Source organism: Festucalex cinctus, chromosome 15, assembly GCF_051991245.1.
Source record: "Festucalex cinctus isolate MCC-2025b chromosome 15, RoL_Fcin_1.0, whole genome shotgun sequence".
NCBI classification, from domain to species: domain Eukaryota; kingdom Metazoa; phylum Chordata; class Actinopteri; order Syngnathiformes; family Syngnathidae; genus Festucalex; species Festucalex cinctus.
The window spans coordinates 7638460-7652696 of NC_135425.1; the positions used below are offsets into that span (position 1 = coordinate 7638460).

At 37.9% G+C, this 14237-nt stretch overlaps 1 protein-coding gene and 1 long non-coding RNA gene across 3 annotated transcripts in view; one reads left to right on the forward strand and one right to left on the reverse strand.

The window, feature by feature from the left end:
• The window catches only part of LOC144001870 (uncharacterized), a 46322-nt gene extending 46237 nt beyond the window's left edge, over positions 1–85 (reverse strand). The window contains exon 1 of the long non-coding RNA XR_013278618.1: positions 3–85. This is a non-coding gene — a long non-coding RNA (uncharacterized LOC144001870). The remainder of the gene's footprint in view (positions 1–2) is intronic.
• A 588-nt stretch (positions 86–673) lies between these two features.
• slc38a9 (solute carrier family 38 member 9) overlaps positions 674–14237 on the forward strand; it is a 26152-nt gene continuing 12588 nt past the window's right edge. For both annotated transcript variants that reach the window (XR_013278774.1, XM_077497959.1), the window contains exons 1-10: positions 674–872; positions 1774–1913; positions 5131–5260; positions 7148–7266; positions 7357–7420; positions 7517–7610; positions 9340–9510; positions 9830–9889; positions 10155–10370; positions 11486–11593. Coding sequence is in view for 1 of the 2 variants with exons in the window: in XM_077497959.1 (XP_077354085.1) it covers positions 1816–1913; positions 5131–5260; positions 7148–7266; positions 7357–7420; positions 7517–7610; positions 9340–9510; positions 9830–9889; positions 10155–10370; positions 11486–11593 (1060 nt within the window). In the remaining variant the exon portion in view is untranslated. The remainder of the gene's footprint in view (positions 873–1773; positions 1914–5130; positions 5261–7147; positions 7267–7356; positions 7421–7516; positions 7611–9339; positions 9511–9829; positions 9890–10154; positions 10371–11485; positions 11594–14237) is intronic.

Here is a 14237-nt window from a genome sequence, read left to right on the forward strand (position 1 = left end):
ACATGAATAATCAGGACCCGAACAGCAGCGACACACGGAGCAGCATGTTTACCGTGCCAAACAATGAGAGTGAAGCAGACCGTCCCTGACCAGGTGAAACCTTTTAACCTTAATTACCGCCTCACCACAGGCTGACGGTACACAACTGCCACCCAGTGGCCATTTCTCATAATTCATTTACATACACTTATTGTAAAATTTAGCCATAATAATAAGATTAATAATAACAACAACAAAAATCCTTGGGCTCTGACAAATTTCTTTTAAAGTCATAGAGATCAAACAACACATGCTTCCAAAACAGTTCAAAATGTTTATCAATCTTTTTATCAATAAAATTACAAATATCACTCAAAAAGCTTTGGACAGTGAAGAGCCCAAAAGAACCGACAGGTAGCGACAAATACAATACAATACAATACAATACAATGCAATGTTAAACACCAAAGAAGAAGAAGAAGAAGAAGAAGAAGAAGAAGAAGAAGAAGAAGAAGAAGAAGAAGAAGAAGAAGAAGAAGAAGAAGAAGAAGAAGAAGAAGAAGAAGAAGAAGAAGAAGCGATATTTGATTGTTTTTTTTTTTTTTTTATACTAAGGTGGGGGCTGGTGCACTAAACACTGACAGTGGGGTGGGGGAGGTCGGGGGTGAAGGGGAAGGGAAAGGGAAAAAGCTAATGTAGTAGGTGGACGGAAGACGAAGGAGGACATAATCACAGCACACGTCTGTTTATAATGAGGAAGCATATTTTTATTTCCTAAGACCGTATATGTACTCATTTACTATTGTACTGTACTGCAGTTAGTCGAGGTTACCGTTTTGCAAGCACAGCTAAACTGAAGATACCGGGGAAGGATTTCGCTGTTGTAAACATTGGTAGGTTTGTGTGTGTGTTTTTAAGCATGGCATGCATGTAAATGTTTTGCGTTGAATAGTACAGTATGTTACATTGTAGCGTACGTGTAAGAAAAATAAACCACCATTTTAATTTAAGCATTTTTACAGTTTATCATTGTAGTCAAGGGTTGTTCCCTCGAAGACGCGGCATGTTCCTTTTCAGCTAAATATCAAAATTCTGTTTTCATTTCGCAGATTTTATCACGTTCTGACACAGTTGAGCGTACCCTATGAACTTTAGACACCGAGATTTTTTTTTTTAATCACTGTAATCATTGGTGCGTCTTTTTGTACAACTGACTATAATTAACTTGTTTTGCATTGCATGATAATGTGTTGTGTTTGTACCCACATGGAGCATTAGTGTAATTGTAAATAAGTAAACCAACAAAAAAGATTTGTTTTTGTATTGTCACGTGATGACTGTCCTGCGTTGGCAACACCAGTGAACTGATGTTTTTTTTTTCCCCATCACGGTTGCTGGTTAAAAAAAAAAAAAGTTTACGAATTGGATATTTTGACGTGAGCAGCAATCGCCACATAGTGCTATTTTGCCGTGAATCGCGTGATAACTACAAGTACAAATTGTGCCCCAATGAATGAGTACTAGCTGCAGGCTTTCCAACGAGATTTAGCCCCCCAAAATAATAAGATTGAACTTTGAACCCCCATCAATGAACGACGAATAGTAGTAGCTGGATGTTTTTAACCACTCCCCAGTGTCCCCACCCATTTCGACGAACATGGAAGAAATATATGCTACAAAAAAAACTGCCTTTCCTGACTATACTGTACAAATATTGTTTTTTTGTTCCTCTGTGATATTTCATGGCATAATTACTTTCAGTCAGTTGTTAACTTTATGACACTTTAATCCCAGTCAGGTGATGGGAGTTGTCAGGACCTGAGTGTCTCTGGTATCATGGAGAGCGACAGCAGGCCTCTGCTGAGCTCAGAGCAGGCTGGAGAGAGCTTCTCGCACAGAGGCTCCACAGACTCACTGGACTCCAGAGCTAAAAGGTATGTTTCACTGAACCACAATCCATCAACATCTTCTTATTACCAGCACTGCACTTTATCCTCTCTGACAAACTAATAATACAGTAGTTTTGGTTTGAATAGGTGCACAGCAAAAGCCTTCTCCATCCTCGATAGACTGTAAATGACTTGCATGGAAATGACTTGCATGTATTTGCAAGTTGCATACAATCTTATATCTTCACATTGATAAAATTTTTGAAAACAAAATACTCACATGGTCTCATATGACTGAAGGTCTATTATTTTATGATGTCACTTGCCCAACACTGAGGTTGACACTATAAGCTAATCTTGGGTTCTTACCAGCGTGTGTAAAATGATTGAATGTATTATTTATGCAACCATAACTACCATACATAACCTTGCTCTCACAAGATGAATTCTCACGGTATTTGTGAGTTCACAAACTCCAGAGAATACATCTTGTACTGCTCCCGCTGATAACCGCCGTTCTGGTTCGGACCAATCCCAGAGCAACATTGTGTTTGGCGGGGTTTGGGTGTTCATTCAAATGAGAATTTAAGTGGATCTGAGAAGCTTTAAATTAAGGTGGACATGTGTGCCGTGACTCACTGAATTGTTCCCATCCAGTGCTATTTTCTTTCATTTGTGATGTCAGATCACGCAAAGTATTTCCTCATAATCCATAAACCTTACGCAGCAGATGTCCTCTCATTCATTTGAAAAGGCTCAGCCGTTTTCTAAATCAGCGTTTTACTTGAATTTATTGCGTAACTTTAAGGAAGTAGTACTCGTGCAAAACGATAGCAGACAATGTGTGCTGTCGTCAGCGGGATGCTGAATGTTTCACTGAGCCATTCAAAACTGCTAGCTTTAGCCTGACATTCTTTTTTAAATGGAACACAAAATCAACAATAAATCTAAACAAATTTTCGTAAACCAGACTCCTTTTCATGTGTGACTTGAATTTCAAAATTATTTGGGTTCATTTGAAATATATGACATATCACTGGCAATAAAATGTTCACTTTTAGTTTTAAAAATAGGGAAACAAGTAACAATATTCACCAGTGAAAATTTCATTTCAAACATGAAACATCACCACTGGCAATTAAATGTTCTCTGAAAGTTTTAACTCAAAAACAGGGAAATAATTAAAATATATTTCAGGCTTTCCCACTATGTTTTATTAGCCCGGCACCCGCCAGGCTTTTGAAGGTGGACAGAGTGTTGCTACCCTCCTGTGGCTAAATGTGAAATTGCATTTATTTTATTATTTTATATTTTATACACTGGTCAACAGATTTAATTTAATGACATAGGCTGCGGGCTGGGTAAAATTTGACCATGGGTTGGATTTGGCTCACGGGCTGGATTTTGAACATGTCTGCACGAGACTGTGTCAAAGCTGTAAGGTCAAGCAGAGCGAAATTGACTTTTTTTGGACGCGCAGATTAGCTTTGGCTTCTGATAAGCAGATAAGTGATTGCTTGGTAAAGCTGTAGATTTGTAGCCGTGTTTGGGGATGTAATGCAGCACCCTGTGATGAAGTGCTGACTCCATGAGGGACAAAGCAAACAATGACTCATGTGCTCTTCACACTCCATTTTTTAGACTCAGTGCCCTGCTCAACCTGTAGCCCCCAGTGCTTTCTCTAGTTGTCATGGTCATGATGTCTCTAGTCACCATTGGCTCAGCAGTACTGGGATAACATTTGCTCACTTGAATGAAACATCCTTTGTGAAGTTGTGAACTTGAAGACTGATGTCATTCTTTATCCTTTGGGAATTTTGACAAAACATGTTATCGAGGTTGGGGACTACAGCTAGTCCAGACTCCAGAAAGTAAAAAACTGCCACAGGTCGATTACAAGCGTTTCTCCTCAACTGGCAGGTAAACAAGCTCATCTCTACCTGTTGAGTTGAAGCACCTACACTTATTTTCTAGACATGGATTCCCTAACCCTCGATGTCACTGACATATTAAGATTACTGGGAAACATTTAACCCCGCTTATTCAATATTTTTGGGGGGTACAAAAAACAAACAAACTGCATTTGGCCATATGATGGCCATTATTTTTTAAACTTAAAAAAAAAAAAGTGTTATACAAAAAACAAAAAAAACAAAAAAACAAAACAAAACTGGGCTTGGCCCCCCCGCCCCCGAAATAAATATATTGAAAATAAATCTGTTAGCGGGCCGGGCCAGTCTGTATCCCAAATGTGTTTGACAAATAAAAGTAACATGGAGACAAGATGAAATACATACTTACGGTAAATATTTCTGTTAGCATTGCTAACATGACACTGTAGTGTATACTTGGGTCTTATATCTGTCTAACTCAGTGGTTCTCAACCGCGGTCCTCAAGTACCCCTATCCAGCCTGTTTTCCATGTCTCCCAAGGCCAACACAGGGGTTTCAGAAGATGAGCTAATCAGCAGGCTCTGCATGAAGCCTGATAACAATCCTCAGGTGTGTTGGCTGAGAGTGACATGGAAAACAGGCTGGATAGGGGTACTTGAGGACCGGGGCTGAGCAACAGTGGCCTAGCTTATCAATGAAATCCACATGTTGTCCAGACATTGATTCAGACAAGTTTATGGGAAATGTTTACTCAGGTTAATCTTTGTGAGAAGAAAAACATCAGCAAAGTCAATAAAGAGGCTCAGACAAATAATGGACCCCAGACAACTCAAGTGACTGTTCATGACCGTGCATGCCTGACATTTCTTATAATGTTTGCTAAATACTGAATTGGGTATTCCTTTAAGTTGGCCTTCCAGGAAACTACTTGACATGCAAATTACTAATGTGCTTGTGCTAACTCATCAATCACAACTGCATTACAAGTCTCTCTGGAATTTTAATCCATTTAGGAATTTCACAGTGGCTGACTAACTTTCAAAACACCCCCTCCCACTAAGCCACGTTATTGTGCCGTTTGAAACAACAAGATCCTTTATTGTTCTGTTCAGTATGATTGAAACGTCATTTTTAAAAATCCATCTCCTTTTTTCATGGTCAATAATTAGACAAAACCCCTCAAATATAAAGATTTGATGAAGTGGATTGTTTATATGCCAAAATTTTAATAATTACAATAAAATGCCTCCCAGCCGAGACTCAGCAAGGTAATTTTGCCATAAAGATCAATATATAATTTACTGAGAAAATATACAAACAGATGTTAACTCAAATTATTATTTTTTTGTGTTTGTCCATTTCCTTCCAGACCTTTCTACGTGGAGCCTAGAAACATCGTAGATGATGAACCGCAGGAGCGCGTGTCGGCCGAGGCTGCCATTCTCAACAGCAGAGTGCATTACTATAGCAAACTGACTGGTTCTTCGGACAGGCTGCTGGTAGGTCTCATCACTATGCAGTTCCATAGTGAAATATGAATCATCATGGCTTAAACAAACTGTACACAAGAAACAGGTTAATCTCTTGAGTCCTCTGCAAACTTGAGACCACTATTCATAAAAGATACAGCTACTAGTCACTAGGGATATAACGATATCTAAACATCACGATACGATATTATCACGATATAAAGGTCACGATACGATAATTATCATGATATTGTGGAGGGGAGAGGGGGGGGGGGATTGGGAGGGTTGGCGATATTTAAAAAAAGATCACTGTTGATCACTATTGTGTGTGTGTGTGTGTGTGGGGGGGGGGGGGGGGGGGGTCATGCTAAAAAAAAGCGCAATATCGTACTTTTGTACATAACTGCAATGCATATAAACCACCTACATTCTCTAATAATAATATTGAGGCACTTACTTGCTAATGCAAGCACACATTGATCGCTTCACAAGCAAATTGGGTTCGCCTTCATCTGACAATTAGCATAGATTTTAAACATAGAAGGCCAAAACATCCCCAATGAAAATTAAATTGCACTAATAAACTAGCCACTAGAGGTTGCTAGAACTGCACAAATGGAAATCAACCCAACTTTTTTTTTTTTAACAGATGTGTTCCTTTTAAATATTGTGAACATGACAACGACGATATTGTGGCAGTTTTAATATCACGATATCACGATATTGCCCATATCGTTACATCCCTATTAGTCACTCTAATCCACTCTAATTGCACTCTGGCACCCAACTACTTATATAGATCATGTTTATCCCGATGTGTGAGTGGAAACATTTGTGAGCAAAGCAGAATTTATTTCGGTAATAGTCATGCTAAGCAATATAATGAAGTTGCCATGCAAAACTTGCAAGCGTCAGTGCTTTCTCAGGGTTTGTGAACTGAGAAGGGTCCCCTTTTATACTGCGGTCCTACAAAATTGCATTAGAGGCAGCCAGCATTTATTTGGCTGTATTTTTCATTTAGCATTAACCAAAGCCATACCAACCTAGACCAATACATTATCTAGACCAGAGAGTATCAATTTACTTTAGTATCCAACACAAGACTAAGACTTTTGGAGGCCAAGACCAAGACGAGACCAAGACCGTATATATCAAAGAAATATCTGAAAAAAGAAAATAACCAGTATCTTTTTTTTTTCTTTTTTTTTTTTTTTTTCCCCTTTTGGAGTACATGCATGTACCGGTGTTACTGACTTTGTGCTAGTTGGAAGAATTATTCACAGTTTCCTTGTTGAATGTTGAACAGCAAGAGACGCTTTGTGCATTTTTATCTGGTTCATGCTTTTTTTTTTTTTTTTCTCTTTCCCCAAGACGAGACCGAAGATAGCATTTTCATCCATTGCCGTGATTGGTCAAAACAAACGTGTACAAGATGACACATTGTTCAATCAGCTCGAAGTATTTTTGCAGCTTGTCCCGTCTTTCCTGAGCAAATCACCGTGGAGCAATCCCAGATTGATATTGTGAAGAACTCTCTTGAGTGAATCACAATTATTAATCTGGCAATTATGAATCTGTGGGCATTCCTGATGAAAAGTAAAAGCAAAACGTTTTACTTAGCTGTATGCTGTTGCTGTTTGCCAAGAAAAAGTACGCTAATATGGGTAGTCTAAACATGCATGAAAACTCTTGAAATTTTGATTATTGGTTACACATCAGGACTGGCACAAAAAAAAAGGAAAAAGAAATACCCTATGTAACGGTTTATTTTTATGCCATTAAAAAAACAACAATACCAAAATCAAACTCCAATGTACCAGTTATAACCCCCAAAGTGCAAGTACCTCAAAGTGGACTGGGCTGTGAGGCCCCTTCGCAGCTGCTTCACCCAAGGCTCCTCCCCTTGCTGTCCTCTAGAGTCCGCCAAACCATGTGATCCCCCGGGCAGAGGAGATCTACATCTACAGCCCATTGGGGACAGCTTTCAAGGTGTCCGGCAAAGACCACTTGACAAAAAACCCAAGTATCATTACCATGTAAGCCCTGTCAGCATCTTTCATGAAATCAAGTTTCTTTCCAAGCTGATGTCATTACTTAGGTCTGCCTTTATTTTGGTCATCCTGCAGATTTGCAATATGGAACACAATGATGGGCACATCAATTCTTAGTATACCTTGGGGTATAAAGCAGGTGACAAGTTCATTTGACCTATTCTTTAAGTAGTCAAACATTACACTCTGGCATGTTAAAAATCGCATCAATTGGAAGACTTGTTTTCTCGTTTAGGCTGGCTTCACGCTTGGGATCCTCATCCTTATCTTCACAGGCTTACTTATGCTGTACTGTTGTTACATTGTCCTCAAATCTCCAAAGGCAATACGTGAGTATTACAGCTTTCTCTGTTTCATAAGATCTTCTACACAAAGATTTTGGAAATGCGCGAATTCAACAGCAACACAAGTGTGTTACTTGTGGTCAGTATTTTTACATCATACTCATGACCAGGAGAAAGCCTCTCCTTTCTTGCATTTCATTTCATACTTGGCAGTGATATACGCTATATTATGAAATTGGCTTGTGCAAGTTAATCATTTTAAAAGCAGAGTTCATGCACATCATAGAGAGAGTGCGTGCGTGTGTGCACATTGGGGTTAGTGTGGTATTCTCAAGAAGCAGACTTGTAGTTTTTCTAATGAAAGTAGCTTTTTTAAAAGCTCAACACACAGAGCCAACATGGCATCCATCTAGCTACTTGTTTATCCACACGACTCTACTTTCTAGGGGTGTGAATTGCCTAGTACCTGACGATTCAATTCGTATCGCGATTCGATTCAATACCGATTAATCCCGATACGAATTTATAAGTTGTTTGTTGCAATTTATTTATTTTTTTACTCAAATTTAGAGAATTCTAATCAGTGAACCTGTACATGTACACTGTAAGATTTGTATGAAAATGTATTATTTATTTATTTATTTATTTGAAGCTTCAGTTTTATAACTGAGTCACTGTATTTAACCAACAGGTTGTTATCTGTTTCATGTTTGAACAGCATTGAAATAAAATATTAATTAATGTAACATTCTTCCATGCTTAAGGTGTGAAAGTAAGACGTTTTTCATCAAAAATTGATGTTTAAAAATCGATTCGGCCGCCTATTGAATCAATTCGAGAATTACGTGCTGTAATATCGCGATATATTGGCAAATTGATTTTTTTAACACACCTACTACTTTGTTCTATTTACGTAATCCTAAATCCTTAACCCACTCAAAAAGAACAGGGGCCTCTCCTTGCTTTAACACTGTCTATCAGAATTTTAACACTACTAATTAGATTGCCGTAATTTTGACGACGGCTTGAGCTCTGCTAATGACGTCACTGCTTAAAATGATTACTACATGTAAATACAAGCCATTTGAATAGCTGGTAAAGCTATTTTAATATTTTTTTCAAAAATGTAAATTATATATTGTAGCTCCTCTAAGGGTCCACACAATATCCTACGTCCCCCATCCCTTCCCCTCCAGTCAGACCGTATATAGGTGAGGTGTTGAATCTTCAGATGGAACCTGCCAGCTAACTGTTCATAACATGTACAATTTTCATTGTTCCATTTCTATTTATTTATTTTTTTGTTTTTGTTTTTTATTTTCATGATAATTAATTAGATAAGAATAATTTATTAGTACATTAACATGATGGAATAGTGAGTAGGACTAGATAAATTATTGCGCTTCTTCCTACTCCTTTTGAACATGTAAATTATGACATTGATGAATTATTTTCTTTCTTCAAATTTTTATTTTAAATGGAAAAAAAAATCGAGATTTTGTTTTTTGGCCATATCGCCTAGAGTAGCAAGTGTTACTTTTTCGGCTGGCTTCGTTCACGCTTTGCCACACTCCCTAAAACCATCGTTATGCTCTCAAACTGTTTTTTTTTTTTTTTTTTTTTTTTGTCACAGAGAAATTTTGAACATATTCAAAATTTGCACAAATGTATAATATAGATGGCTTTTTGTAACCAAATTACAGCTGTAGCCAATTAACAGCTAAACATTGGCACCATGAAATATTTCAAACCTCTGTCCTTATGTTGTATGCAGCCTATGTGGACACATCCGACTGGGAATTTCCTGATGTTTGCCGGTACTACTTTGGCAAGTTTGGCCAGTGGTCCAGTTTAGTTTTCTCAATGGTGTCTCTTATTGGAGCCATGGTGGTTTATTGGGTCCTCATGTCCAACTTCCTCTACAACACCGGCCAGTTTATCTATAGTAAGACAACAATTCTATTATTAAATCCAAAAAAGTGTTTTAGGCCTACCTGTGTCATCTTGTCACTTTTAAATCTTTGCTACAATTTTGTTGCATTCTCTCTCTCCCCCTCTCTCTCTCTTATGTTTTTTTTTGTTTTTGTTTTTTTTGTTTTTTGTTTTTAATGTAATCTTCATAAAAACAAGTAGCCTGGAGAGTAATACAACGCGATTTGAGAAGACAGAATTATTACTTTTTACTTCTTGTAAATTTTATAGTATGTTTATGATTTTGCTTTATGATTTTGCTTTGACCCAAGTATTCCCTCTCCTGTTTACAGACTTTGCTCATCATGTTAACATGTCAGATTCAGAGTTTGGAACCAATGGCACAGATAGAGGTAAGTCAGAAATACATGTTTTCAAAATTCATTTATTTATTCGATTCACAATAAAAGCGAACCGAAGACACTTAGCTTTCATATGTTCAAGTATTCATATACTGTTAGGGATATAATATGTAGGTGTTCATCTATTGATATTGATTAATGCCAGATTTCAAGATTTCAAGATTCAAGATTTCACTTACAGAGACATTCTTAAATATTGACTTTGGTTTTTAAAGTTCGAGTTAGGATTGTAATATGTTACTTATTTCTCCACCAGTAATTTGTCCGTATCCAAACACCGACTCTGGAGGGAACCACACTGTCAGCACACTACATCATTACAGCAGTACCAGTGGAAATGATACAAGTGATGTCAACTCTTTTGAACACTGGTGGAGTAAAACCAATACTGTACCATTCTTCCTCATTGTTCTACTGCTGCCACTACTTTGCTTCCGGTCAGCCTCCTTCTTTGCAAGATTCACCTTCTTGGGTAAGCTTGAAGAGTAATATTTTGTTTCTCTTTGAGATCCATTAAAAATCCTAACAAGAAAAAAAAGAAGTAAATATTACTGGTGACTGGTTTTGCTCAGTCATCTGGGTTACCCCGGGTTTTCACTGGATGCGTTTGCGGTGCGGTTGCGGTGCGGTGCGTCTTGACTGCGTGCTCCGGACGGTTCAATTTTTTTGTCACTCCACACCGGCTCCGCACAGCTGCGGTCCGGCAGCTCCGTCGCCGCCCACTTCCCAACGTGTTTCGCGGGACCGCGCGCGCGCGATCATATGGCATTTCACAACGAGAGGTGGACTTCTTTTTATTTAACATTTTCTTCTTCTTCTGCTATGAGATTCCATGCAGCATCCTTTTTTTGGTTGTCCTTGTAAAGTATATTAATAACGAGAGTCGGGTCAGTGCGGGTCCACTCTTTATTTCTGTCTTCCCCGTCCGGCTGCCGCTCAGTACGGCAAGCGAGACGGGCACAACAAGCAATCGCGAACATCAAACTCACAATACATTACAGTCCTTATAAAGCGGATGTGCCGTGTCATATATTATTTTGTGGTTTTCCACCTCCAATATAAACCTCTCCTCGTCCATGTTCGCTGGTGTCTAAACCGTGAATGAGCACATGGCCCGGTGACGCCCACGTCACGTTTTGCTGAAAAACTTGCGAAATAGGAGCTGGCGAGTATTTTATTCTGAAAGGTAACCGGAAATTTATTTTGAAACTGCCTCGGTCTTCCTGTCCCGCTCGATGTGTTTTGTGCTAGCTTGCCATTTGCCGGAGGCCTACCGCTGCGGCGTCCGGCAAAAATAGAAAATAGGCTATCCTTGCGGAAGGCTTGCGGCACGCCGCAGGCCTTCCGCAGTCGACACGCAACGCACCCGCAAGCGGTGTAAACTGCACCATTCGAATGAATGGAATCTAATTGCTTGCGTCGCCGGACCGCACCGCAACCGCACCGCAACCGCATCCAGTGAAAACCCGGGGTTAGGCTCCAGCACCCCGCGACCTTGAACAGGAGGAACACTGTAGAAAATGGAAGGATGTTGTGTTGCATCATACATACACTATATTCAGTAATGCTTTATGATTCATTGTCCAGGCACCATATCAGTGGTCTACCTGATTGTTCTGGTCACAATTAAAGCTGTCCGTCTTGGCTTTCACCTTGAGTTCCACTGGTTTGACAGTACTGACTTCTATGTTCCAGGTAATCTCAATTCTTCCTTGCATTCTCTCCTTTTTATGAGTCTTAGATATTGACTGCTTGGCACTTTGCCAAACACAGTCCTCTTCAAAATTTTAGGATTATTATTTTTTTTTTAACTAGTAAAGACTATTAATTGACACAAACTGGACCAAGGAAACTGATCGATTATTGTAATCAGCGAAGACCTCTGTGATCAAGTCTGACTCTAACTAAAGTGGTGTTGTTGTTTTTTGTGATGTGACACCTGAGTTCAAACTGCATCAATTACTTTTTATTGTTTACTTTTAAGATGTGGTTAGAAATATACAACTAGCTAAAGCGCATTGCATGGAGGTTGTTTTACCGAGCATCATAAACCATGATCAGACATCTTGTGTTCGACAGGCACACTTTTTAAAAAAAAATTTTTGTCGGCTATTTAAAAATTTTTTACAATCCCAGCCAGTTTGCCTCAGATTGTGATATTTCAATAGCTGCAGAAAAGGACTTTGATATGTTCAAGACTTTAAAGGCAGTTTGGATTTGGGGTACATTCATTTCTTGGATTAAATTATTGTATTTAGACCAGTGGGCATGATTTTAGCTAGTGATGCACGATACGAAAAATCCCAACCGATACCGATAACCAATAATTTCCTGCTTTGTATGGTCAATACCGATACCGATAAATTTGTTGTTTTTATATTTAATATTAGGGATGTAACGGTATCCAAACATCACGATACGATATTATCACAATATGAAGGTCATGATACGATAATTATCACGATATTGTGGGGGCGTTGGCAATATTTAAAAAAGATCACACTCTGCGCAGCGGCATAAAAGGTCCGTGTGAAACATGGACGGCGACGGCGCAAACATGATTACGGGCGGAGCGTCGATTTAAATTTTTCCAGTCGACTTTTTTTCTCCAGCCCTAGTACATACAATACAGTGTTCCCTCATTTTCTGCTGGGGTTAGGTTTCAAAAAATGCCCACAATAAGTGAAATCCGTAAAGTAGTTAACTTTATGTTTTACATTTATTATAAATGCTTTACGGCTCTAAAACCCCTGACCACACAGTTTACACACCTCTCATTGAGGAATTTACATTTTCTCACATTTCTTTCTTATTTAAACATTCTTAATGTGCAAACCTTCCTAAATTTGATAAAATAGCTATATTACTGTAATAAAATGTATGCAAAATTGCACCAAAAAAAATAAATAAAAAATCTGCAGGACAGCGAGGCCCTGAGAAGTGAACCACGTTATAGCGGGGGAACACTGTATGTCCCTTTGAAACACAATTTATCACATTATAACCACAAACATAAAGGTATTTAAATTGAATTTTATGATAAAAGGACACTCAATGTCATATACAGTGATTATAAAAAGTATACACACCCGTGTTCAAATGCTAAAGGAGACCAAGATACAATATTCAGAACTTCAACATTTTTTACAGGTGTTGAATATGTAGAGAGAGAGGTAGGGAGTCAACGTTGATGAATATTTATTTAAATTATTTCAATCATCGTGTATTGTGAGTGGCACATATTTATTGAAAATAAAAAAAATACAAAAGTGAGTTTTGTAAAATCCTCTACATTGGCCTGAGCTTTCCAAAACGTATGTTGTGCAAGGTTATTATAATTAACGAAAGCTAATGAAATAACTAAAACAAACCTTTTTAATGAAATAAAATTAAAACCAAAAATGCTTTCAAACAAAGTAAATGATTCTACGTCTTCCATTCATAAAATTAACTATAACCAGTGCAAATGTCCTTCATTTTTGTCTGTCAATATTATGCATGAGCTTTAAAAGTTCATTTTCAATTTATTTATCACAATAAATTAGGGCTGTCAAAGTTAAAGCGTTAATAGATTAATTAATCACAGAAAAAAGTTAAATTAATCACATATTAACGCAGATTAATCGCATTTTTTTGGACCACACTTGAGCCTTGAACGTAACCGCGGATGGTTACATTGAAGGCTGCGCAGGTCAGTGATTAGGTCAATGCACGGCATTTCCTACGCCTGTTGTTCCAAAATGAGCGGGGTGACTCCAGTTGGTGTGCTCGGTGGTAAATTTCTCTTTAAAAAACACCCCGACGGGACTTTAGATAAAACAAAAGTCATTTGCGTTTAATTAATTGCTGAATTGCACCCAATTGTTATGATGCTGTTACGTTTTGAGCAATACACGCATGCATGCAATTGCGTACATGCATTAAATCAATATTTGCAAATGACATTCAGATAATAAAATGCGTTAATGTCAAAATATTACGGTATTTTGTATTTATTTTATATTACGCAAATACGCGAGTAATTTAGCTGATTAATCGTGATTAATCAAAATTTAATAGTGTGATTAATCAGATAAAAATTCTAATCGTTTGACAGCAGTACAATAAATACAACACAATAAATAACTTTAAAAAATTTAAAAAAAAAGACATATTTCAGGGGTAATTTTTTGTAGATCCTTTGTTGAAATGTTACGAGATAAGCGTATCAAATGAGGTGCCTGGTGAGTTTGTCTTACAATTTTAAAATGTTCTGTTGATATTGCCTTTTTAATGTTTTTGGTGGTTTTAGTCAATAACCCTGCTTTTATGCTTCCCGTTTATAATAACCATTTCGGCA